We start from the raw sequence: 26,016 nt of genomic DNA, 5'->3' as shown, positions 1-26,016 counted from the left end.
GTCTTGAGTCACACGTGTACCTACTGTCTTTGTTTTTGCTGACGTGGTAAAGACATGACTGTGCAGTTCAATCACCTATTGCCATGTAGCAGCCAGTTCATTTACCGCTGCCCTTCTTTCCAGTTCACCAGTTTCCTGTTATTGGCATCTCCTTTCCGTTCCTGTTCTGAAACAGTCAGCCAGCCTCCATTACGCAGCTCTGCCAAAAGATCTGCCAAGACAAATAGGAGGAAAGTGTGTGCTTTTCAGTTTGGGGCCAAGACAAGTTTAATTACAGTCAGTGTCAAAAGCCTAGATTTCAGGATGCACATTTTCATCCCCTCTGACTTGAAACCAGTACCTTTTCCCCCTTAGGATCATTAATACAGACAGGACAAGTGAGGACTGAGATATACTCCCCACATTACACCCAGGGACTCTCTTCCTTCTCCTACTAGCAGAGGGAGAGACCTTTCTGTCTCTCAAGCCTAACAGCAATTTTGACTAAGCTCTAAGTGCTTTCGTATCAACCCTTTTACTAGATGTGCTTCTCGACATTCCTGGTGACATTCCTGAGCAGACTTTGTGGTGTGGCATCCCTTGGAGGTTCAGATGAGCTATCTGGTTTAGCCAAGGATCTTTAAAATCTTCCCTGAGCACAACATACTCGTAGGAAACTGAAGAGAGACAACCTTAGGGATTTTATTATTATTCACGCTGCTGTCTTACAGCATCACCCAAAGGTCAATGGCACTCACTGTTAACACCTTAAATTTGGTTGCTCTAAAATTATATTTCACACAGCCTTCACTAAGGGAACTGAAAAAGCCTTATAGGGACACTCCCAACCATTGTATGCCCATATATGTGGCTGCCTCAAAAGCTACACTATCAACTCAACTATTGCCTAAAATTAGGCTTTATCTAGTGATTGTAGTTCTGATGTTATCTTTTAAGTTTAAAAAAAGCTTTGGCCCCTCTGGTAGCAGCTGTCTTCTGCCATCTGAAACACCTTAGGAGGAGCTGTGAACTTGTACCTCCTAATGTCTTTGGGGGCACTCTATGGGTCTCTGCTTTAGTTATTCACTCCTAAAATCTCATCCTTTGCCTGTCATTTAGTAAAAACTTCATCCGGATGAGACAGTTTACATCAGAGAGGAAGAGCTGAAGAGCTCTTGGCCCAGATGGTTTTAGTGAAGTTTCAGTTTAACTGTCAATCCAAGGGCATGTACAACAAAGCACAGTAAGAGAACACTGAGCAAATCTATGTGCTCTTACACGAAAAACCGAGAAGCCACCATCTCTCAGTAAGACTCTTATGTGAGTTGGGGCATTGAATTGCTGGAAAAGTATGATGAAGGCTTGGGTAGTCCAAGTGTCTTTGGACTCATTACATGAGGTAGGCTTGCCTGTAACACCCCCATCCTTCAGCCTTCCTTGGATGCAGTATTCATACACATGTACTGGTGCTAGTTTTAGCACAGTCTGTGGGCCTTGATTCTGAGTGGTGTTGGGCTATCTTAGTACAGAATGCATTTCAGTGCTAAAAAAATTAGGTATATATGGCTATTCATTAACTTCAGTGGTAATATTTGCAAAGCATTTTGAGATCTTCTTCTTATCAAGTGGCCTGCTGTCAGGCCACTGGCACTTCTGTTTCCTTGTGAAAGAGAAATAAAAATAGGAATATTCATAGTCTGTCTTAGCTGATTTTCATATCTGCTAACCTGGAATAGAAGGGTTTTTAATTAGATCCTCAAACCAAAGACATACCTGCTTCTAAGTTTACTGTATGCTCATAGTCATAGAGAAGCAGCTGCAATACCTTCATTGCTATTCACTTTTGTTCTCCCAGCATCAGGAGTGAAGAATAAAGTCAGTATTTTCTTCCAGACTAAAATCTTCCTCTTTTTCTAAAAGAATAATACATGATGATGTGTATGCGGCAGCACCTCTGTAGCCCTTGTTGTTACAGTGTTACGTGATGTAACGACAAAAGAGAGATGAAGGAAACCATCCAGTGAGTAAATTCATTAAGTAAACGCTTTGCAGTAACAGAAACCAGCTTCATGTTCCCAGCTAACTTAATACTACTATTTACTACAGTGTACCACTTGAATTGCAGTAGCACTTAGGATTCCTAGTCACAGAGTAGGGTTCTGCTGTGCTAGACACCAGGCAGGCATGGAACAAAAAAGAAAGCCTCTTCCCTAAAGAATTTGCAGGCTTTGGCATCAGTCTGGTAATAAAGATAACAGCCTTTTTTTCCAAGAAACGCCTCATCTTGTTCATTATCCTTTGCAATTAGTCTCATGGGGCTCCACTTCCAGCAACATGCACCTGTTAAGTGCAGCCTAGTTGGAGCTTAGAGAGACTTTGATTCTTCCATTTTTTAATGAACAACAAATGGTGCGTTAGAGATGTTTGCTCCTTCAAATATGCAGACATCTGAATTTCTAATTGTTTAGCATTAGTCATAACTTAAGTAGGACAGAGCAGATTCTATATATAGCCTGTTGCCCAGCCATTCAAGACAAATAGTGTGTTTGTACTTCTTCCCATACTTCTTCACTTGAAAGGAGTGAGAAGGCAGTTGCAACATCTCTAACCTCAAATATTCCAAAATTGTGCTGCCCCCATCTGCTTCTCCCTCAGATATGGAAGTTGTTTTCAGAATCATGAGATGTTTAAAGAAGATTACATGCTCATCTCTTTCAGTGTTTATTTGGGGGTTCTCTGATGATGTAGCTGGCTGATGTCTTTAAGCTTGAAGGCTAAACTTTTTTAGCAACATTTGAGGTTGTAACAGGATTCCAGGAGCAGGAGTTGCCCTTGGTATCACAAACCTCCCTTAAACTGCACTGATCGTTTCCCCTCTCTACGCAGTTTTCATTTCTCGGTCTCATTCTCATGTTGCTCTTACATGTGAATGTATCAAGTGTCTTACCACGGAAATCCTGGTTCACAACAAACACATGCTGTGGATGCTTTGCAACTGAGTGAGGATTTCACTTTCTGCAAATTCAAACTCCAGCATTTATTCACTTATCTTCTACTCCAGGGCAGTTGTAGGTTGGGCACTGGAAAAACATAGCCCCAGGAATTTGCTAAAATTGCTTCTGCTTGGATGCTGGAAAATGCCACACCAGCCCATCTGTGTGTTTCTCTTGGTTTTCATAGTGATGCTCAGATCCACCACTCCAGCAGCACAGCTTCCCCATGCTTGTAACACGGCTACAACTTTAGAGGTTCCAAATGTACCCAGACACCAAGACAGCCAGGAGTACTGATTGCTTGGAGCAATCAGGCAGTGCTTGTTTGATGGATTTTCTTGTTGTTACCAATAACTGTGAGGTTAGTTCCTCCAGCATTATCATTAACGGCATAGAGGACTCTCACACATACCCACGCAGCCTTCTCAAGCCCGTGTTTGAGAGCAAGAATAGCAACTGACAAGTCTTGTGAGGTAAATATAAAGGTCAGCTGTTGCCTCCCTGGATGAGGGCTGTCAGGAGGAGAGAGGCATAGCTCTTGCTGCCTGCATGCTCCTTCCAGCCTTCTCTTTGCTGCTCAGAAGGAAGAGATTGAGGCTGTGAGGCCTCCAGAAGTGCTTTTTGGTGATGTCCAAGAGGGTACGGGTGCAGCTCTTCCCTGTGTTACACGTGCTGGTGGGAATAACCCTCCACATGTGCACAGCTTTGGGCATGGGTAAGGCTTTTGCTGGGCAGAAGATCCGCGCTTGAGATTCCTGAGCAGCACGTGCTGGCCTCTGCTCAGCTGGGGATCAGGCTTTGAGAGGAAAACCATCCCTGCAAGTCCACCCATGCATGAGCCACTGCAAACGGCTGTGCTCTTCCCAGACACGGTGGAACCGAGAGGATATTCCTGAGGAATTTTTCCTTCTGGAATTTCTTTCCTTTCCTTACCCCCAGCCCATAAAAGCTTGTCTTGTGGGCAGCCATCTGGGATCAAGAGTGTGAACATTAAGTCATGAATTAAAATAGCCCTCTAGCTGAGCTTATAAACTTGAACTTGGAAAGTTCACATCCTGCCTTGTACACAAATCCCTGAGGAATACCGGGTAAATCTCTTCACCATCTCATGTTGTATTTCCCCACTGGAAAGTCTGGGAAATGAAGGTGCTTCCCTCTCCCTCTCACAGGACTGTAGGAAAACCTGTTCTAAGTTATAGGTGGAGCTCTGCTGTGATGATGAGATGTGCCACAGAAAATTCCTGCGACAGGAGCATGTCCTCTCCTTCCTGGAGGGAGGTAACTGAAAAATTGAAAGAGAAATTAAAACTGAATGGGAGAATTTTGAAGATTTCTGGGGTCATAAGAAAGGGCAGATATCTGATCTCCCTGTCAGTTTTGTTCTTTGTCTCAACCTAGAACATGCTCTTTTTAATGCAACTGATTTATTTTGATTGATTTTTATAACTCACTTTAATTAAGACTCTCTATGATTATTCTAGCAAATTCAGTCTGCTGAGGGATAATAGGCAAGCATACTTTGTTCTTAAAATGACTTATCATCATCTTCAGACATAGTAAGATACCCTGATTTTCTTTTTTTTTTTTTTTTTTCTCTATAATGCCCTTTAATCCATAACATTCATGAGCATTCGGAGGTGGTGGATGCACCATCCCTGGAGACATTCAAGGCCAGGCTGAATGTGGTTCTGGGCAACCTGATCTAGTTGAAGATGTCCCTGCTCATTGCAGAGGGGTTGGACTACATGAGCTTTGAAGGCCCCTTCCAACCCAAATCATTCCACGATTCCATGATTTTATGATCATAATCTTAGTGTCAGGAGTACCAAAAAGTGAAATGGAAATGTAATGCATACATGTGCCAGTGTATGATTGCTGGCACCTCAGAGTGGGCGAGATACAATGACTTCACTTGAAATAGTCACAGACTACAAGATAGCATGATAGAGAGCTGATCACAGGGATCCAGTAATGATGGTGATCACATGAAGTGGTCATCTGAGATGCTGTGGAAATATTTACTGAACAATGACAGAAATCCTTACCACCTTCTGACAAAGGCTGGTGGGGCAATGAAATATTGCACTGTGGTGGAAAGCTGATTTACATCTATCGTGTGTTCTTCCATGTTTGTAGTTGGACATCTTCAAAATACCTGGGGTAAGAGCCATGCCCCCAGTTTAACGTCATCACTTCTGTATTGCTATATTTAGAAACCTGTGATCTCACTGCTAAGGACAGTCAGTGAGGAGGGGATTCTTCTCGCCTCACATTAGCTATCTAAAAATTCAGTGAGTGTCTAGTAGGTAGTTGTCTGCACTCCCTTTATAGACAAGGGAATGAGGTGAGCTTCTCCAGAAGCCTGAAGGTACTATTTTGTGATGGGGTGTATCATGCCCTGGGCATGCCTTTGCTTTTCCATTAGCTATCTCAGAGTAGCTATAATTGCCTTTCACTAGGTGCCTGAATTTGAGATCACTAAGGTTAAAGGGCAGGTGCACCCAACCTGAGCCAGCAGAGAGGAGATGGGCCTTGCTGGCACTTTTTTTTCTAGACAATGTTATTTCGTGATTCACTGGGAGAATTGTGCTTGCCCCTGATGTTTGCAGAGTGAGTCAAAGAGGAATACCTTCCCTAATGAAGGGGTGCTAGTCTCATATGCTATCACTAAACATCAAACTCTAATCCAGATATACCTGGCACCTGCCCTGTCTCTCACCCCCCTGGTGAGAACCCAGGGTTTCTTCTGTTGAAATCTCCCTCAGGAGTGACAGCTGAGATTTCAGTCAGAAACTGGTGACTCTGGAGAAAGGACTTCCATGTTCCTAGGCAGTCAATTCTGTATTGAAATGCTAAGGGAAGTACTTTTCAGGTTGAGTATCTCCAATATTTTATATTCCTTGTTATCAAGGCATCCAAATGTCTCACAGTTTTCCCTGCATTTAAATTGTTGCAAGCCCTATCACACATCACTCAGGATCTACAGGCACAGTGTGGTAATATGACCATGACGGATTAGAAACCAGCATGTGCGAGACGCTGCAGACCCTGCTCAGAGCCAGGGGTCAGGAAAAAGGGGAGAAGAACCTGGCAGGTTGTACAGCTCCTGTGAAAACAGCAGGAGTTCTCCTAGCTCGCTCCTATGCTATATTTGCTTTCCTCGGGTTTCTTCAAGGGACAAAACTCTCTGCCTAAAGGGACCTAAATACTACTGTAAATGATTAAAGATGTAAAATAATCTGAGCCAGTTCTCACTGGCATCAATCTTATGGAGAGATGCAGCTCTATGCCTTATTCAGATCTCACCCACGACACTAAAAAAAAATGTATTTGGATCAAAATGCTTCCTTCTTTATGCTTATGATCACATTATTTTAAGAGGTTTCATGTCTTTAAAAGGTATATTAAACCTAAAAATGGAGACACTGTGATAAAACCCACCCCAGAGCACATCTGGAGGGGTTGAGTTTAATAAGTACCTCTTACATTTTCCATCAACTGTTTGAACTTAGCTCCTGTTTCTTTGAACCTCTTGTTCTCACTGAAAGCCCTGCTGACATGCTTTAAAAGCATACAAATAGCTTCTGGTGCAACTATCTACACAATATATTCTGTTCTGTTTTCGTTGTAACACGCATTTCAGTTCATGAATGCCTGAGCTAGTAGAGGTAATGCAGAGATAAATCTCTGGTATTACTACTTGTTTTACCATCTGTTTCTTTATGATGCACAAGATCTGATTCTTTGGCACTTCACCAACAGCATCCAAGGCTGGAGGTAGGTACAACAAAAATTAAAGTGTATAGCATCCCTAAAGGAGATGCTCAGAATTGGGCTGTGGCCAGCCTCATCTATTAAGTTGTTTGAACTTAATATATGTTATTTTATTAAGGAAATTGATTTCATATTCATCACCAATTTAGCATCAATAGCATATGACCACTTTCTATGGTCTTTTGCAGCTCCCCACTGTGATGGGAGACAAGCAAGTGCATGACCCCCAGCATTTACAGTCCACGCAAGATAAACCAATTGGGTTTATGGTAAATTTTCGAATTTAAAGGGAACAACATGATTGATGTTGCAACTGAGGCAGTGGAGAAGCAGGACTGAGATGCAGTGGGATGCAAAATATGGAAGAACACACACTACTCAGTGAATGGGTGTTGGGCAGAAGTCATTTCTATAGGCAGCGCTGCCTCCTGGAAGAAAAGATCAGTGGATAAACAGCCCAGCTGGAGATACTGCTGGACTATGGTCTGGAGCCTGCAGACATAGTGGAAATGGGAGAACACTTCAAAGGGAGCTGAACCTGAGATTAGGACACCATGGAGGGTGGGGCCTTAGCTGAGGGGCACAAACAGGGAAACACACGGGTGTGGGGTTGAAAAGGTGAGGAAGAGCAGCTCGTGGAGTCGAGGAGGGGGAAAAAGAGCAGCTGCTGCCTCCATGCAAGAAGTGGGAACGCAATGGAGAGAAGCGAGGGCCAGAGCGAGGGAGCGGGAGCTGGCGGCGGAGGCAGGGCCGGGAGGAGCAGGCGGCGGTGTCGGAGGTGGCAAGGGAGGAGGAGTGCACGGAGCGCTGCTCGGGCTGCAGTCCCTGCCGCGGCAGGTGCTCCCGGGGCGACCCCCTCTGCCCTCCCTGCCGGCCCCAGCGACGTTCCATCCCCTCGCGGCTGGCGGGGTCCCGGGCAGCCCCTGCCCCGTGGCGGTATCTGCGGTGCGGCGAGTCCTTCCCGGCACCGGCACCACCGCCGGCACCTGCCCTGCCCGCGGGGCTCGGCCTCGCTTCTGCCCGCTCTGCAGGTGAAGCGCTGCCCAAACCCGGGCGCGGAGCAGAGACGGGATCCACGCAAACCCCGAGCCCCGCGGAGCTTCCCGCGCCGGCCGGCCGCGGATGGGAAGAACCGCGGATGGGGGAAATAGCCAGCAGCCCTGGTCTTGGGCGGGTCGGGTCCCCCGCCGCGGGCCGGACGCTAGTGGAAAGTTTCCCTGGAGTGACCTCTCATAGTACGCGCCCGCTAGGCAATCTCATTCAAGTATTTTTGTCAATGGGGGGAGGGGGGGGGCACCCTTCTCCCCGGCCCCCGGCCCGGATGACGTCACTGCAGAGGCGATAAATATCTGTTGATATAATTGGACGTGAGATTTGGGGTTGCGATAGCGAAACTCGGCCCATCGCCGCTCCGACGGGCCCCCATGATTTATTCAGCAGTGGATCGGGGCACGCAATCGGGCTGTCAGGAGAGCGTCAGCTTATTAGGCAAGTTCTGCGTGGTTCCAGGAGAGGGTCTAAGCTATAAAAATCCCGCGCCCCGGCTCTGATTAGGACCAAATCTGATCCCAAGTTCGGCAGGAGCCGACTCCGGGGAAGAGTGAGAGGAAGGGACGCCGGACACCTCCGAGTCCCGCCACCTGCCCTGTCGCCGTTGAAGCCCCAGGTAGGTGCGGGCTTGCGACTAGGCGCGGATCGGGATGCACTGCACTGCGTGGGGCTGAGCGCGGCGCCCCGCGGGAGGCGGGAGCTCCCCCGGCCGGGCGGGGAGCGGGGAGGCGAGAGGGAGCCGGGCGCTGGCACCCCGCGGCTGCTGGGGAGAGCCGCCCCGCCGCAGGCACCCCGCCCCGGGTGGGTGAAGAGGAGCCGGACCGGCTCTCCTCGCAGGGGCTCAGCACAGCCTGGTCCGCGGGAGCCGCTGCCAGCGCAGCCCGGAGCTGTTCGGCGGGAAGGGAGGGAAGGGGCGGCCGCCTCGACGGCGGGGGCAGAGCGCTCCCGGGCAGCGGTGTGCGGGGCGCGGAGGGCAGCGGAGGGGCGCGGACGGGCGCGGAGGGATGAGTTTCAGCACCGGGACAGCGGCCGGCCGTGCTCTGCCCTCCCTGCCGTCGCCGCTCGGCTGTGTAACCCCGTCCCCGGTCCCTCTTGTGTCCCGCAGGTTTGGGCCCCGACCATGAAGATCCCGCTGCTGGTGTCCACGGGAATCCTGTTGGTAGCCCTCCTGCCCTGCCAGGAGTGCAGAGCCCTCAGCAAGAACCCGGTAGCTGCCCACGGGGCTCTGCACCAGCCAGATTTCTTCCAGCAGCAGCAGCAACAGCAGCAGCAGCAGCAAACTCTGCCCGTCCTGCTCCGCATGGGAGAAGAGTATTTCCTGCGGCTGGGCAACCTCAACAAGAGACCCGTTGGCTCTTTCTCCTCCTCCTCCAGCAGCACTAGCCACCTACAGCCCGAAGCCGCCGCCAGCAACTTTTTCCGGGCGGCGGTGCAACAGCTGCAGCAGCTGCCCGAGCGCTCGCTGGGGAGCCCCGAGGAGGGCGAAGCAGAGGGCGAGGCCGTGGAGAGGGAGAAGCGATCCGAGGAGCCCCCTATTTCTCTGGATCTGACTTTCCACCTCCTGCGAGAAGTCTTGGAGATGGCCCGAGCCGAGCAGCTAGCGCAGCAGGCTCACAGCAACAGGAAACTGATGGAGATAATCGGGAAATGAAGCGGCCCCTCCCCGCCTTGCCAAAGAGATTCCGCAGTTAGCACAAGAATAATTACACCGTCCGATGTACCATAGTGCTGCTCTGATGTCATCTCTTTATTTTTATATAGCTTTAAACCTAGAAGGGTGTACTCCGAACAGCCTCTGTCCCTTGACTAGCATGCACAACCGTGTACCAAGTGCAGAAACACGAGTGTCGTTCGTAACCTCCCCTACCTTTATTTATTTCTCCATTTCCCAGTTATTCTAGTGCCATCGCTACGTAGGGATATGTGAGCATTGGAAGAAGTGGTGCCAAGAAGACAGATAACTTTTCTGCTGGGGGCAGGGAGGTGGGAGGGGGAATCTCTGTAAGCTACTTTAAATCCACTTTTTTTTTCCTGTAAACACTTTCACAATAAAACATCTTTTCAGCGCTCGGTCGATTTGGTTGTGTAAGAGAATGTTTAATATTTATATTTTTAATAAAAGCTGCAAAGTAAAGATGGCTTGATAGACTTTCTTGCCTGGACGCCCGAGGGCTGCTCCACCTCCCTCAGAGCTTACCGGGGGGGGAGAACGGGGGGGGGGAAGGGGCGTGGGGGGTGTGTGCACCCACGGCCGCGGTCACCCGGAGCCTAGGGGAGCCCTAAATCCCCCCCAGGGACGCGTTTCCTCTCCCCGCCCCGGGAGCCCCGGTCCCCGCGGGCTGTCCGGCAGCGCTCCCCGATGTGCCGCCGGCCCCGGGCGCCGCAGTCCTCCGCACAGGCTGCTCCCGGGGACCTGGGGGAAACGGGGGGCTCGGGGGCCGGTGGATGTCCCCAGCCCTGCCGATTCACCCCGAGGGGCTCCCCGGCATCTGCCGCTGCGGCCGGGGTCGGGCAGTCTCCTCCTGCCAGAGTGCAGAGGTGAGAAAACCTGAGCTCCGGCCTCTCTGTTGTGTTCTCGGTCTGGCTCTGCTCGTCCTCCCCGCACCCCAAAAAGGCAGGTTCTTCCCCACTTCAGCTCCTCCCGTCCTGGCGGCGGTACTCAAGCTGGGTCCCTCCCAGGGGCGCTGGGGAGGTGGCAGTGCTTATGAAGACACTTCACAGGAGGAACTGGGGAAAGACCTCCATATTTTCCAGAAAATCCCTCACGCCAAACCAAATCCCAAGAAAAGCTGCTCCAGCAGCCAGAGCAATGAGGTGGTGGTGGCTGTGGAAGTCCCTAAGCTTTGCAGGGAGCTCGCCTGTGCAGCTCTGCAAAACTCCCATAAGAGTATTTTCCAGGCAACACAGATACCAATGAAGGCTAAGGTGGCTCAGTCTGGCAGTGAGGAGTGTCCAGGCTTGGGGTTGATGCCTCACAGCCTCCTAACCTGCCTGGGGTCTGCACCACAAGCTCACCAGTCCTGCTGAAGCTCAGCACAGGCCCATGGCCCCACACAGTCCCCTGCCCAAATGGTGTGTCCAAGGCCAGGCTCCGGACTCCCAGAAAGATCTGTGCTTAACCCTAGTGCAGAGCTTGACGCCTGGACCCCTATGACACCAAGGACTCCCAGCAACTTGCTTATCTCCCTTAATCACTACTGAGTGCTGACACTCTGTCCTCGATGACAATACTTGCAGAGGGTCACCTTCAGTACAACTTGCAGAACTTTTAAGACATGAATTTGATTTCATTAGGTGGCTCAGCACCTGCCATGCACACAGAACAGGACATTTCACATTTACCTTTTTTGCAGCTCACCATGGGGCCTTCAAATTAAACCTGTGACCACCTCATCCCGTTCTGGTTTTGTGCAAGAACATGTCTGTTTTCTGACACACATGGATGACTGAGAAAGTGCAGACACACTATGGCTGGACAGATGTGGGCAGCACTCTAGCATCTGCCCTACGTGCTCAGAGCTGCGTTCTGCAATCATGTGCAGGGGCTTGGCCAGTGCTTCCAGCATGTGCATCTTGCTCATCCCTGCTGCTGGGCACCTTCCCTACAAATAACCTCTATGGGAGGGTCATTTGTGGTGGCTCAGCAGGAAGAGCAAGTGGGAAGGGAGAAATGGCAGCTTCTCTCTCCCATCCTGTGTTCAACCTCCGCAGCCGGGGAGACACCAGTGCTGTGGGAATACAAGTGGCTCAGACACAACCCTGGCATGAGGCTGCCGAGGGTGTGATAGTGTCACTGAAGTCACCAGAGCACCAATGAGTGGGGATGCAGGAGGGTACTGAGGAGAAACACTGTTTTGGTAAAGGATGCTACTAGTGAATCTCAGACCAGCATTTTAGCTAACAGTGGTGAAGCATTTACACCTACACATGGATGTGCCAGAAAGTGAGTGACAAAACACTAGCAGTGCTCAGCCTACAGCTGAAGTGATGCTGTTTTCCCCTTTGAAACAAGACATTATTGAAAAACACTCTGAGTACAATAGTAATTTGTCCCCATGTCCCTATCTCTCTCAGGACTGTCATCTCAAGGGCTGGGTACAATGTGGAGGCCAACTTGAGTTCCTGGGAACAAAACCCTCTTGGATGTCCCTTTCCAGGGCAGTTTCTTTGCTGACTGCAGCCAGGCTGCGGGCGCTCATGGTCCTTCTGAGGAGAAGCACACCAGAAGCCAGCCGGAGTGAGTCATCATTCAGTCAGTGAGTTCAACCAGGAGAAGGAGAAGATATGACGAGCCGGCTCATCATCCCTCTCGTTGCTCACGGGAGTTTCCTCCACTTGTCCTTGAGGGGACGGTTCAGAACCAGTCTGTAAAGGAAGGAAAGGTTGACAAATGGAAAAGGAAAAGATGAATCACATTAAAATCCTTAAGATTTCACAACATGCAGAAAACCAGAATGAAGTGGGAAAGAGGAGGAAAGGCCAGAAGCATGAAAATTTGGGGAGGCCAGCAAGACTTCTAATGCCAGAGAAGTCAGAAGGACTTTTGTCACAGACAATGGAAGAGGGAGGATTACACTGGGTGAGCTGTGTCACAGCTGTGCAAAGGGCTTAATCCTGATTTGGACTTCTGGAATATTATTGCACTGATGGTGATAACTGCCTGCTTAGAAGTGATCCAGAGCCAGCTTGGCTTGTGTAGATGGGTCTCCAGATTGATATGAACCAAAGCCAAAAGTTATTGTCAGTGCATTGCCACTCAAAGTGATCCTTGTTCTGCTGTCATGAAATCTGCCTTGGATGTGGTGCTTTTTCTCTCTTTTTTTTTTTTTTTAAGTCTTTTAATATTTATTTCACTTCAATTTCACTCAGCCCAAGAATAGGAAACAAATAATATGGAAATAAAAGCTTCTGCTTATATCCCAGGGCAAATTCCGGTTTTATTTGCACAGGTATCCTACGCTTACAGTGAAAAAAGGACTCTGGACACAATACGCTGTAACTGCTAATCACAGCAATTATTACTATTTTGAAAATTAGCTGAATATTTAACAGACCAATATAATATACAGAAATATTTTACTAGTCCCAGTGTTTTCAGATCCCTTTGGCAGAGAATGAAGACTGATTTGTGATAGCATCTGAAATCCTATTAAAGATAAAACACGTAAAAATGGGTGACTTGGTAGCTAAGGGATACCTTGTGTCTTCATTATTAAAACCACTATTTAACTTGCAATATACAGGATTTTCCCCCTTCTTTATATTCCTAGATATGCATATAAATTATTGTACATTGTTAATATTAAAATTGCCATACTGCTAGCCTTCTCTGTGCAGGATTTCACCTTCATTTGTGAACTTTATCATGATCTTAGGAGAATTATTTGATGTCAGGATACTACTCGATAGAGGGAAAATGAGAGTGGTATCCTCTGAATTTTAACATGTCTCAATCTATATAATATTGTCCTAAATGGAAGTTACCAAAGCAGTGATGCTAACAGAAATATCCAGGAACAAACAATGAAGCAAGGATGCTTGTGAGGAACTGAAGCATGGGATGGATGACTTTCTTAAGCATTTCTGGAAGTGCTTAATGTTACAGTGTACCACAGGAATTAGTAAGAACTAATGGCATGTTAAGTATAGATTTGCTACTGGGCTTCATTCCAGTTACTACCTATTCAAGTGTCCTGACACTAACAAAAAAGACTGCATGGAGGTCTGAAAAATGTACATCCCTATTTCTTTATATGCAATTAGAGTTCACAGCTCCTTTTTTAGATGCAGATCCTCAGCTGCTTTAGACTGGAATAACCCTACTTGTTCCAATGAAATGCTACCTGAGAAAACGTATGAAATACGGACTAACCTTTTACTTTGATTCATATTTTCAAAGCAAGGCACTCGCTGCTATTTGTTGCAAAATACATGGCTCAGAAAGGATTTTTATGGACAAGGATCTTGGAGAAGCAAGCTTTTGCTTGCTAACTTTATAATGCATTTTAATAAGTGCACAAGCATGATGAAAAACGTGGGAGAAATAGCTGCCTACTTGAATACCAAAGTCCATTTTCATCAATGCTAGTGAGAAGGGTTGTCTCCCAAGCTTACACAAAAGTTTTGGGCCCATGGGGATAGATCTTCAGCTGAAAAGGCAGGTAGTTAATTGAGTCCTGATTATAGAAGATCTGCCTCTCAGCACTGAAAAGTGCTGAACGCAAACCTTTCAACCTGATTACAAAATTCAGGCATCAGCATTAAATACATGGCTAGACCTTCTGAGCTGTAAGAGATCCTATGCTCTCTCTATCATTGTGGGTACAGGAGTGTAGGTGTTCTATTAGACCTCTGTTGAAAATTTTACCTCTTTTTTTTTTTTTTGAAGGACATCTGGAGTGCCTGAACTACCTAAGAATTGGTTTGAAATTGGTTGTGCAGCTCTGCGCAACGAGCCTTCACTAGTGTGTGTAAGGAGGCATGGGACAGCCCGCCTCACTTCTCACTCTTCAAAGGAATAGGACTGGCTAGAGGTTTAATAAAGAATTGCTTGTATTTCTTTTTACTTAAAACCACAGTGGTACCTCACAGTTTCTCTGCCTGTGCAAGATGGGATTCCTTTAGCACTTCCACTTGCTTTTCCAACCAGCTACTATTCAGAAGTACACATTAAACTAAGGTTAACTCTGAAGCAAAGAACTATGTATGGACTTAAGTAAGTAACTTGTTTCATAGAATTTGGACATAATGTGTAAGAAGACAAAAATCACAATGTAATGACTTAGACTGGCTAGATGACTGCATTACCTTGTTAACCAACTCTGCTGGTACTGCATTTCAAACAAAACAATCTTGGTCTGCATCACTGCCAAATCTGCATTTCATAAGGTGTTAACTCCTTCATATTTTGCTGTGATGACATCTTCCTGTGTCAGCAAAACAATGTCAGAGCTCCAAAATATTCCCACTGGGTTTGGCTGGATGAAGCATTTACTCCCTGCACCTTGCTGGACTCAGGAGGCTGCTAGTCTGCAATACTTCAGTGTGTCTTTCCAAGAGCAACCATTTGCCATCATGCCCAGACACCTTTTAAACTTGCATTTTCACACCCGTGACACTTTAGTATTTGTGCTCTGAGTCATATAGTGACTAAGGTACCCTATCCTCATGTGAGGCAAGAGACCATCAAAAGGTGCCAGGAGCAACTCTGTCCACATTATTAAGTCAGTTCCTCCCTTCCAGCTGCAGCCCACACAACTCAGAGTTATACATTGTGCTGAGATTGTGCGACACAAAGCCGCAGACTTCTACAGAAAACTTCTTTGAACTCGGAGGTGATTCTGAAAGGTAGAAAGCAGAAGTAGGGCTCAATGTCAATTGGGCAATTGTCAATTGAGAAGAAGTGTCAATGGGATTAGGGTATCCAGCCCCTCTGCAGGTCCTTGTAATCTCATCTCAGATCACCTCGCTTTCCCTATTACAGCAGCCCTGTTCTGCTGCCAGAGAAAAGCTTTCTGCTGAGCATGGCACAGCCCTTGCCACATGCCTTTCAGCTGGTTCAGATTGAACACTTCATTGTGTCTATCCATTGCTATTAGGTAACTGTTGTCAAGCTTCTACTCGAGCTTTATCTTAGTCTTGGAGATCTCATGGGTAGGGCTGTTTTTCACATTACCTAGAATAACAAGTCCCAACCCTTGACTTGTGTCGCTAACAGTAATAAGGAATAACTAAAGTGTTTACCTCAGATTACATTAATCACATTAGGCCAATGCTGAGAGAGTGATGAATACTTACACTTTGATTTATATTTTCCCTTGTGGTGCAGAGTGACATCATATTATGCTCTCAATAAGCACCAGGAATTTTCACCAGGCTAGCTCATGAAGCAGGGAGGAAAGCACACCCTGCATGACTGACGGTTGAGTTTGCTTTTCCCATAAGCAAAGTCCAGGCTGAAGTTCACGAGCCAAATTTTTGGAAGTGCTGAGCAACCACAACTCCCACTGAGCAGCCATTCAGTGCTCCTCAGCATCTGGCACACTAAAATTTGCATGTATAAGGATCCCAGAGTTGAACCTGATGAGTTGTATCAAAGTTGCAGGTATTCAGCATCTTTCAGCATCTGCTTCCTTAAGCAGAGCACTACTTAAATCTGTACACAGTTCTTGTAAAGGGTGTGGAGGGGGGAAAGGAGTGAGTAGGATGGCTTTGCCATAATGTTTTCATTTATTAGGGTCTAGCAGTTATCCCATTTATGCTGGGGAAAAATACGCAGCTTAAGCCTTCCAGAGACTTAAAACAAAATGAAATCTACACAGTATTTTCTGCTTTACCTCCATTAACCTCTATAGCCTTTAGGTACAAAGACTGGGATCCATATTACCAAACTTGAGTCATCCAGAAATGAGATATTCACTCAAGCAAGCTGTATTCATGCCCTATAATGGGAGTGATGAGAGGGAGGCACAACCAGAGGGTGGTTTGTCCTGTACATAGAAGTGTCTATAGGGTGGGTTGCCCTTTTCTTTCTGCTGACTCTGGAGACACTTGTGGTGACAGGGTTAGATTAGATCTGGCTTTTAAGTAAGATTTCAAGAGAAAGATTTCAGTCAAATACTTCAGGATATCATAAAACTACTTGTTAGAAATTGAGAACTTTGACTGCATTATCACTTTTACAAGGTCAGTAACTCTTAAAATTAGGAAATGGGGAGAAAAGGTGAAGGGTCTTCCTAGTCTTCTTCGGTTTTTGCTCTGGAAATTTTTGATTATTTTTTGATGACTTCTGATAAGGTGGGATCTGGAGAAATCATTGTTACAGTGTCCCTCTCAGAGATTGTATCATACCAGCTTGCAGGGAGATGTGAGAAGTAAGAGAAATGGGGGCTGAAATGGTTGTTTCCTCCAGGGTTGTAGATCACCCAGCAGTGTATATTATCTGGATTAAGCATAAGTAGATTATAATTTTTGTAATTAATCAGAAAACAAAAATGTTTGCTGGTTTTATGCTGTCCACAGGAGCACAGATTGTGTCTTTGCTGGCAATGGAAAATTATCTCACATTTTTTGAACAAATATGGTTTTACCTAGTGAATTTTACTACTTGAACACTTTGTGTCACCTGACCTATTGCTGAATTCTCCAAGCCATCTTGTAGAGTCATGGTCTCAGTTTTGACCAAATTGATGAGAAAGGTCTAGATTTACAGTGAAAAAAGTGAGAAAAGAATGCATAGGATTTATTAGGAGTCAGTACACCCCAGGTTATGGGGTTATTCTTACAACTATGCAGATGGATGGTTATTTATTGGCTACAAACTATATGAATGTTTTCTGGAGCCACAAGGCTAACCAAAGCAGGTCCTGCCCCTTGGCTCCTCATCTACCTCTTCTCACTTTGCCTCCATGGTTCATTGACCATTTGCATTGCTGCAACTGTTTGCAGGGCTGCACTAAGTATGGGAATGTCACTGGAATGACATCAATTTTGTGTTGTTTTTTGAGGTGAAGGAAGGTATTTTTAAACCTAGACCATTTGAATGATTTGATTCCAACACAGCCCAACAAACAGCTGCCTCAGCACAAATGCCATGTGAGTGGTGGCATCTGGACGGGAATAAGAAGCAGGGCAATTTGGCAAGAAACTCCTAAATCACCTTTGCTGCCAGAGAAAAAAATGGATCTACACCCTTAGAGGCATGTGAACTACCCAATGCCTTCACTGCCTCCTCTTGACCCAGCCAGAGAGCAAGAGTGTGAATATGTTGTAAAATGCGGGTCTTGGAGAGAGAAGCAGTAAAAAGACAAGCTGCTTCTATGGTTTCAGTAGCCTCAGAAAATGAGTGAGAAATTACAGTTAATTCCCATATTTTCACTGGGTTGTTTAGAAACAACCCCCAGTGTTGACAAGAAAAGGCATGATTAAAAAATGCTAGCTGGTCGCAAAGCAATCACAGAATCTGTAGGCTATGTTTGTCTGCCTCAAATGTCAAGTGTTACACTTCTGGCACTCAACACTTCCAGGCAGCAGAAACAAAAGAAGCACAACAGGTTATTTTTGAATAGTTTAAACTTTAGTTCAAGCATTTTGTTTTCTTATTTTTATGCAGTCTAGCTCCTTCAGTGGAACACCTGGCAGCTGTCACATGTATCACAACAATATTGTTTCAAGCTAAGAGGCTGCTTATTTTGCAGGGATCTTTTCTTTTTTATTAAGGGGAACCAACAGAATATTCTCAAAAATAATTGCTACAATTTCCTGCCACAGACATGCATATACTAGCAGGCAAAATAATATGCGCAGACAAGCTCCCTCAGTCGCAGTACTAAATATGTCACTCAATAGTGGTCAGTAATGAATTTTAAAAGTCCATTGGGAAGAAATGTCTTTCTTCAATAGATTTTCATTAGATTACAATTAACATTATGTGCACAATGTCTAACGCAATGTCTCTTACAAAATGACCTCAAAGAGGCCAAATATATTTCAGAGGAAAACAGTCCTGCTAGCTTCTTTTGACACAGAATCCACACATCTCCTATAGGATATGGAGGTCCAAACACTCTAACCAGTGGTGGAAACAGTTTCACAGAATGGTGTGAAAGAGCAGCTTTCTTCTAACTGTTATTTTCGACTAAGGAAATTTAATTGCTTTATTTATCTCACATATCTTATTCATGACTCAAACAAAAAAGCTTGAAGTAATATACTTTGTGTAATATTTCACCCATTGCTGCACTTCATTGGCATTGCTTTTTGTTGAGAATGATTAACTATATATTTGCATAAAACCTTGTCCTGCTACTATCCAGGACAATGGAGGAAACCCAAGAGAAGGCTCTTACAAGTATGTGAATGTTAAGGCTGCCTGATTGGAACAGTCTTTCCCAGATCTATCCATACATCATTTCTCATCTTTCTCAGAGTGAAGCTTTTGAGGACATCCTAATCAATCAACCATGTCATTTCTGTTCCCTTCCAACAACAGAAGGGTCATCTTGGGGGACTGGAGGATTAAGTGGCATGCACTGGCCACCAGTACCAGAAAGCTACTCAAGGCTACCAGTTGCCCCCTCTTCTTCCTATTGTTGCTTCATCAGACAAGTAGATATGACTTCAGATCAGCAAGTTAAATGTGAAGTAAACACTTTCCAAGAACTCTTCTGTGGCAGTAACCCATCTAATCCATGCCAGAGAAACTTTGCTATTAGCTTTCAGGAAAAGTAGCAAACCTAGTAATGGTTTAACATCATGCTTCTGTCAGGTAGTCTTTCCTTTGAGTAACATGGACTGTTGTAATTTAAAGCTTTTCTTCCTCTGCAAAGGGTATTTTTGTAAATCCAATGAAAGAAACAGAGTGCCAGTTCGGACTGCAACTCACCCAGAGCTCCATTCAGAGGATCAGATAACAGAGACAACATGGCTGTGAGCTGTGTAGACACATGCCACTCTTGCAGGTTGGAACACTGCTCACATTGTGACTGGCTGACTGATGGGCTGCTGTAAGTATGTGGTGGGGAAAGGGGGCAGGTATACATGAGCTGTGGACACAGCACACCTTCTCTTGAGAGACAAAACCACACTGATGGAAATGCAGGAAGAAAAGCTGGAACTTCAGCTAAACCAATTGCTGTTCTTTAAAGCCAGCACAAAACAGAAGAACTTACTTGCCACAGTTAAAACCCTTTTTCCCCCCTCATCTCATGTTCCTGTTGCCCCTTTTCCTTTGGGTGGTTGTTTTTCCATGTCTTCAGTTGCCTGAACCTTCTTGCTACAACCACAGCGAGTGAAGCTGGTAGCCAGGAAATGACTCCATTCCAACAACACATTGCTCAATGAGTAGCATTGTGACTTCGCAGACAAATGTCTGTTGTATCACATCTCACACTGTAATCTTTGTTTGCGCGTTAGCAATGCTGGTTTGCTTCACAGCTCTCAGTCAACCAATGCGCAACATATTAAAACAAGCTTCCTCCTGCCATCTTGCCCTGTTCCCAGGTGAAGTCCAAGGAAGGTATGATAAATGCTGCTTTTAAAGCCTCAGATTCAGTCACAGTTATTGATTATTGTAGAGCACAGATCACAGGCAACTGTCACCAGAGACAAGCTTGGAACTAACTTGCATCTGAGCAGGCACTGGTTCCATTTTATATTTTAAAGGGATCTACTTATTTGATAAAAATAAATTATAAATTTGTGCCCAAATATAAAAATAAATTCATTAAAAAAAAAAATCTGATGCCAGACATTGTAAATTCTCACCCGCACTGATGGGGGAAAAGACAGCTACCTTTCCTCAGTAAGGCATTTTGTAATAGACCAAGTCATACAGCATGTGTTTCATCATGAAAAAGAAGCCACTTTTGTGTGCAGAAGTGCTGAGCTAGGAGTGCTCAGACTGGGTCTGTATTTCAATCACCACCTTTGGCGATTGAGATAGACTGAGGCAGATTGTATAAGGTGCTCTTAAAATTAAAAAGAGCAATGAGAAATTCTGATAACTTATGCTTCGGGTTGTGAGATCCTCATTCTCTGCTCAGGCAAAGGCGTGACATCTATGTTGGACATCTGCAGTGTGGTTTGCACATTGCAGCACCTATCTATTTCTGTTGGCCAGTAGCCTGGGCTACCACGTTTTCTGAATTAGTCACTGGTCTATTACTTAATGACCTGAAGATTATTGTAAATATGTCAGTAATATATATCACCTGAAAAAGGGATCTCAGATGGAATCAACACTGTTTGATATATCTGGTTTTTAACATTTCAATTTGGCTGGACATGCCGCCCCCCAACCTTTATGTCCGTTTCAAAGGTAGGTGGGCACTGAATCCTGCAGGGTACGGCAGGCTCCTTGCCTGCTCACAAGTCAGTAGAGACTGGAAGTGGCATGATACAATATACAAACACAAGGACTCAGGTTAGTTTATTAATTACTGCCGGTGGGATTTTCGGTCAGGTAGCCTGGTATTTGAATAGTGATCCACCTCTAATGGTTACGGGACTACAAGCACTGCTTTTCATATACAAGTGTTATGACTACACTGAAAGTCTGAACTGTCTTAAAGCTGTAGGATAACTAACCAAATATTTCACAAACAGGTGGCTTGTGTTGTTGTGACATAGATCTACCATAATCTGATGTAAACCAGCAACAGTTCATCCTTGATTAAGAAATATTTTTGTTTACACTCTACTTTCCTTTCTGAATGCTTTAACAATGAGCAGAACAAGCGATGCTTGGAGGAGGAGGTCAAGTGGAAGTAGGATTCAGTGTTTAAATGAGCTAGACAATGAGAAAGACAATGTCTAGGTGAAGCTGGCTTTGTATTAATTTGAACAGGATAAATAATTTTGTCCACTCTGTCATTGCGGAAGTCCTTTTGCTAGTAATGGGCTGAAAAAATTAAATATACATAAATCAGATGGTATCTATGACTCACCAGACAAATCACAGACTATTGGAGGTAAAACTTCAAGTGAAGTATTTGCTGCTCATATAAAGTATGAGAAACTGTTGTCTGAAAACTGGTCTTAATGCATTGCCCTCACGACTCATCACTGCTGCCTCTGAATCACCCAAATAATTCTCAGAAGCAAGGGAGAGAGAAGTGTTAAAGAAGGAACAGTCAAGACGTTCCTCATTTTCTCTGCATGTATTTACTAAACTGAGGAAAAAAAATCTCACCTGAAGCATGAAGTCAAGACACAAAATAGAAAGTTAGAGACAGAGTTTGCCACCAACTGAACATCAGCCTGAGTAGCCTCAGACCCAGCCACTATAACTGAGTCCCAGCTTACTAAATCAAATTACAGAGAAGCAAAGGCAGAATTTTTTGACCATTAACTGAGTTTCTTGCCTTTGGTGTTTGCGCTGTATTTCAGCTACAGGCTGAACACTTTTTTCCAAGTGAAATTTAAGAAAAGTTTAGGGAGAAGCTTCAAACTGAGTTTAATTTGGGCCTTTACACTAGCAGATTCATGGGACCCCTGCAAAAGGCCTGACTTCACAAAGGATAGATGACCCATTTTTCATTCAGTCAAACCTTGCAGATTTTTTAACAGTACAGAAATAAATCCTGTTTTCTACCTAAAAAAAGATACAGTGCCAAGTATATCAAGACCTAGATGGTGAATATCAAGGTGGCTTTTGCTCTCCACTTTCCTGATCCTTCATTAGCATTAAATACACTTGTGGCAGGGAGCAGAGAGGTTTTGGAAGAGCAGCTGACTTCCTGAGAGAGCTGCCTGGGCTGTGCCTGCTTCTGATGCTAACAAACTTTTCATCCCACTCTGGGGGCAAACTGCGTGAATGCTGTGTTGAGTGGGCCAGAGGGGAGGGAGACTCTTGCTTAGCATCCTTCCTGCCAGATCCAGCCTTGCAAGACTACCTTCTCTTAAGTCATCCTCTCTCTTGGAGCAGTTGGCTTGAAGAGCTTCCTTCTCTGAGCAGATTGGCAAAACTGAATTTCCAATTCAGAGAAGAGAAAGGAAATCATCATTTGTGTACTACTGCCATACTCATGGAATCACCCCAGAGCAGCTCTATGCCAAAATGTGGGATGGTACCTTTTATAGGTGGTGGAAAAGCAGAGGCACATGGGCAATGAGCACAGCATTATCTATCTTGGGCTTATTTTGGTTTTGAAGGATCTAGTTTTGTCTGTGTTGTCTGCATATTGACATGACAACCAACAGGCTAAAACTTAGCTAAGTAATGACCTCTCTGACGTGTGAGTTAAAGTGCATGCAAAAATATTTGAAGGATCACCAGCTGAAATGGAAGTATTCAGCAGCAGGGCAAAGAGAACTACAATATATGAATACAGAGAGGACTGTCCCTATGGTAATTCTTGCAGATGGCATAAGGTTGCAAGCAAGTAATAGAAAATTTTAAAACTAATGAAACAAGATTAACATAGGCCACTCCATTAGTATTTCTCCTCCCAAAGAGCTCAGTCCTGATTATATTTTATATCCTCACGGAATTAAAGCACTGAACTTACTGGCAGCGATGGGAAATTAGATCAGAAGACTGTTTGTGGATGATTAACTTGCATTTCCTTTCAGACTAAATGTGTGTGCTTGAGCTCTTTGGAGACACAGACAGCTGAGCAACAGAATATGAGGTCCAGTACTTCATCTTAGGTGAAATAAAATGAATAAGGAGACACCAAGGCAAATACAAGACTTTCATAAACTCTCCTACATTTATATGGTGTCACCGCATGAGAGATGTTGCCTACAAAAATCTGATTAGGGAAAAAACTGAATAAACTTTTCCTCATGCATCCATTCCCCTCTGTATTTTAACCAGAATGAAATAATTTAAGCAGATATAAGGTAATTTGGGATCTGCCTCTTTCCAGTGACAAGTACCTGCTACCGCTGGTTTCTGGGATTCCTCTATTACAAACCAAGGGATAGAGTGGTTCTGCATGTGAAGATACTTTAAAAGACTACACATTCCTGGAAAACGTTTTTACTGTTCTGGATGTGCATGGCTTTCTCTACCTGCCAGAGGTCTGCACAAGGGAATAGGATTGCAGAGCTTAGGGCTGACTTTTCACATTTGGTTGCTTAAAGCTGGGCAGCAAGAGGGGCTGACGTACCTGGCTTGTTAGCTCGGAGTATTGGGTATTTGCACTGTTAGAAGTGATAGATGTCCAACACTCCTAAAAAATAATCTTACTACAAAAAATGACTCAATGCATACTTAAAAGTCAGATTTCTAAGAGCGTGAAGAGCCATATGCCCCTTCAGGTGTGCTGATCCAACAGTTAGATGCCACCAGCATTTACAAAACACACACATCATTCTTCCTATGCCTAAAGCTCCACACCTGTATGGCACTGGTAGCATCCTTCAGTAATCTTCATTATACAAAGCACAAAACCACATGCCTGAGTCCTGAAATGCCAAATGGGTGAATGAGTTTCTGAAGTCTAATGTATAAAATATATATTCTTCCTAGCTCACTTAGAATCTCTTCTGAGACAAAACACAAGATAACTTCAGACTTGGTGAAGGCTTGCTTCACCTCCTGTAACCCCTCACACAGACTGTCTCTAAGCCTTCCTAAGTTTTTGGTTTGGACTCCAAGATCTTTTTCTCCCATGCACTGGAAAGGGGTGCTTGTTAGCATCTATGTCACCCTTCACTAGTACATTGCTCCCTATGGTGGCAGGCAGTTCACTGATGTTATTCCCATTACCAGTGTTTTAATCGCTGGCTCCTGGCTGTCATCTGCAGAGGGTCAGATTCACTTCAAAAGACCTCCCCAGTTTGAGATGCTGAGCAGTGTCACCTTATGCTCAGCAGGCGGATGTGAAAAGGTGCCAAGTGTGAACCAGCAGCAGTTGGTGAAACACCTCTTACTGGAGCTGCCTCTCATCCTCCATCAGACACAGAAGCAGCCTGTGGTGATTATACTTCTGTTTTAGGCACTCCCTCAAGTGGGATGTGGCTCTCCAGTGTGAGTTACCTATTTTGCTCATGCTAAATCATCTCCTTTCATCCCTTCTTAGACCAAGCAATCTGTACACATGTGGGCTGCACCCCTGTTGCCATATCCCTGCTGATACGCCCTCCTGCACTCTGGAGGAAATTTCTTGATGCATCAACATAATTTCTCAAAATGCAGCAGCCCTTAAATAAAGTAAATTTGGGGAATTAATATGTGGAACTAACCTCTTTTTGCTGTTAAAAAGCAAGAAAATCCCTATTGGTGCATTCTATTAAAATAGCCTGAAAATAACATATATGCTGCTTTTATGATAAGAATCATGCAGATTTATACTATTATTATAAATTATTATTACGGTTATTTCAAACAATTTTATTATGTGGCTTTCAGGGGCTTGTCACAGAAAAAGAGAAAAGGGCAGTGACCTGATATCTCACATGAAAGATAAAGACGCATAAACTGTCTAAACAGCCACCTCACTACAGTTGGAGAAGAAAATAATTTTTATGCAAATAGAGCCCAAAATGCCTTTCTCCCTCACCTCCTTTCTATTTCATGATTAAATAAATCATAAAGCTGTCACCAGAGACCACACAGGAAGAGGCCTCAAATGGTAGAAACAAAAGCTTTCTGCATTTGTCTGTTTTTAATTTCAAAAGGTATTTTGAATTTAAAAAGAAAGAGAAGTTAAATAAAAGAGCATAATGCTATTCACATGCCTGATTTCCCAGGACTACAGACTTTATGTCCTCTTGTAATAATACAATGAATTTTCAAAACCAAACACAAATAAATGAAAATAAACTATGATCCATAAATTTAATTCACAGTGTCTGATGCTTTTCAAATTCAAATTACCACCAGACAGTGCATCATTTTGCATAACTTATATGTTCAAAACATAGGTGATAGCTTCTTCCCTCTCCCCCTTTTATTATGGAGAGATATACTTCAGTCATAGTGCTGGAATTTTTGCACATAAAAGCTGAACAATAATTCATCATTTTTCATAAATACACTCTATCATGTACAACGTTTAGAGTGCAGTGAAGAAGCAAGCAGGGAAAGCCCAGCATTTTTATGTTGAAGAACAGACCAAAATGCAGTTCTTCAGTTGTTAGAGCACACACCCAAAGGTAACTACTGTTTATTTGTGTCAGAGGTCTTTAGTCTTCAGTAGATGAGATTAAATGCCTCAGTAGTAACACAGAATTCTCTGCAGATCAGCCATATCGCTTTGGAAATTGAATATACACATCTTACCTACCAGGGGTATAAATTTGGAGCTGGAAGAACTAAATCTTGGACAAATCTACCAAAAAGTAGTTAAGGCTTAGTTTACAGTATTTACATCTGGGACAGCTTCACTGGGTAGTGAAGTTCTCAGCCCTTAGTCTTACAGGTATTTCAGCAATTAAGTAGTGTGGCCAATGGGAAAAAAAAAAAGCTTTTGCCTACAAACGCCCCATTTTTTAAGCACAGATAGTTAAAAACACACACACAGCCTTGGGTGTCTAATGGGCTGTATGTGAGTGCATTTGAGAATCATGTTTGGTCCTACATGCTCATTGTGAATGTGGGAGAGACACCTTTGGATGCCATTGGTGGGAAAACGATCTGAAGAGGAGTCCTCATCATGTGGGGTGTGATGTGTGGGCTGGGCTGTGAGGAGGGTCTCTCTATTGTCTCCATGCAGACCTTGTGGAGCTGGGCTTGAGCCATCCCCCTGTGGGAACACCAGTGATTTGCTCA

General features: G+C 44.7%; 2 protein-coding genes across 4 annotated transcripts in view; one reads left to right on the top strand and one right to left on the bottom strand.

The window, feature by feature from the left end:
• The first annotated feature begins 8,111 nt into the window (after positions 1–8,111).
• Positions 8,112–9,930, top strand: CRH (corticotropin releasing hormone). The gene is made up of 2 exons (XM_057426114.1): positions 8,112–8,412; positions 8,902–9,930. Exon 2 carries the CDS (start codon positions 8,917–8,919, stop codon positions 9,445–9,447), a length of 531 nt encoding a protein of 176 aa, XP_057282097.1. The 5' UTR covers positions 8,112–8,412; positions 8,902–8,916; the 3' UTR covers positions 9,448–9,930.
• Positions 9,931–11,547: 1,617 nt separating this feature from the next.
• The window catches only part of TRIM55 (tripartite motif containing 55), a 37,213-nt gene continuing 22,744 nt past the window's right edge, over positions 11,548–26,016 (bottom strand). Inside the window, exon 10 of one of the 3 annotated variants that reach the window (XM_057426111.1) lies at positions 11,548–12,161. In XM_057426111.1, the coding sequence (XP_057282094.1) occupies positions 12,042–12,161 (120 nt within the window). In that variant the 3' untranslated portion in view covers positions 11,548–12,041. The remainder of the gene's footprint in view (positions 12,162–26,016) is intronic. The other 2 variants (XM_057426113.1, XM_057426112.1) reach the window with 2 other exon arrangements.

Source organism: Pezoporus wallicus, unplaced genomic scaffold, assembly GCF_028554395.1.
Source record: "Pezoporus wallicus isolate ANWC-B61680 ecotype Strahan unplaced genomic scaffold, APGP_CSIRO_Pwel_v1 contig_4131, whole genome shotgun sequence".
Lineage (NCBI taxonomy): Eukaryota > Metazoa > Chordata > Aves > Psittaciformes > Psittacidae > Pezoporus > Pezoporus wallicus.
Note: the sequence above shows the minus strand (reverse complement) of the source record. Positions and strands in the feature narration are given on the sequence as shown.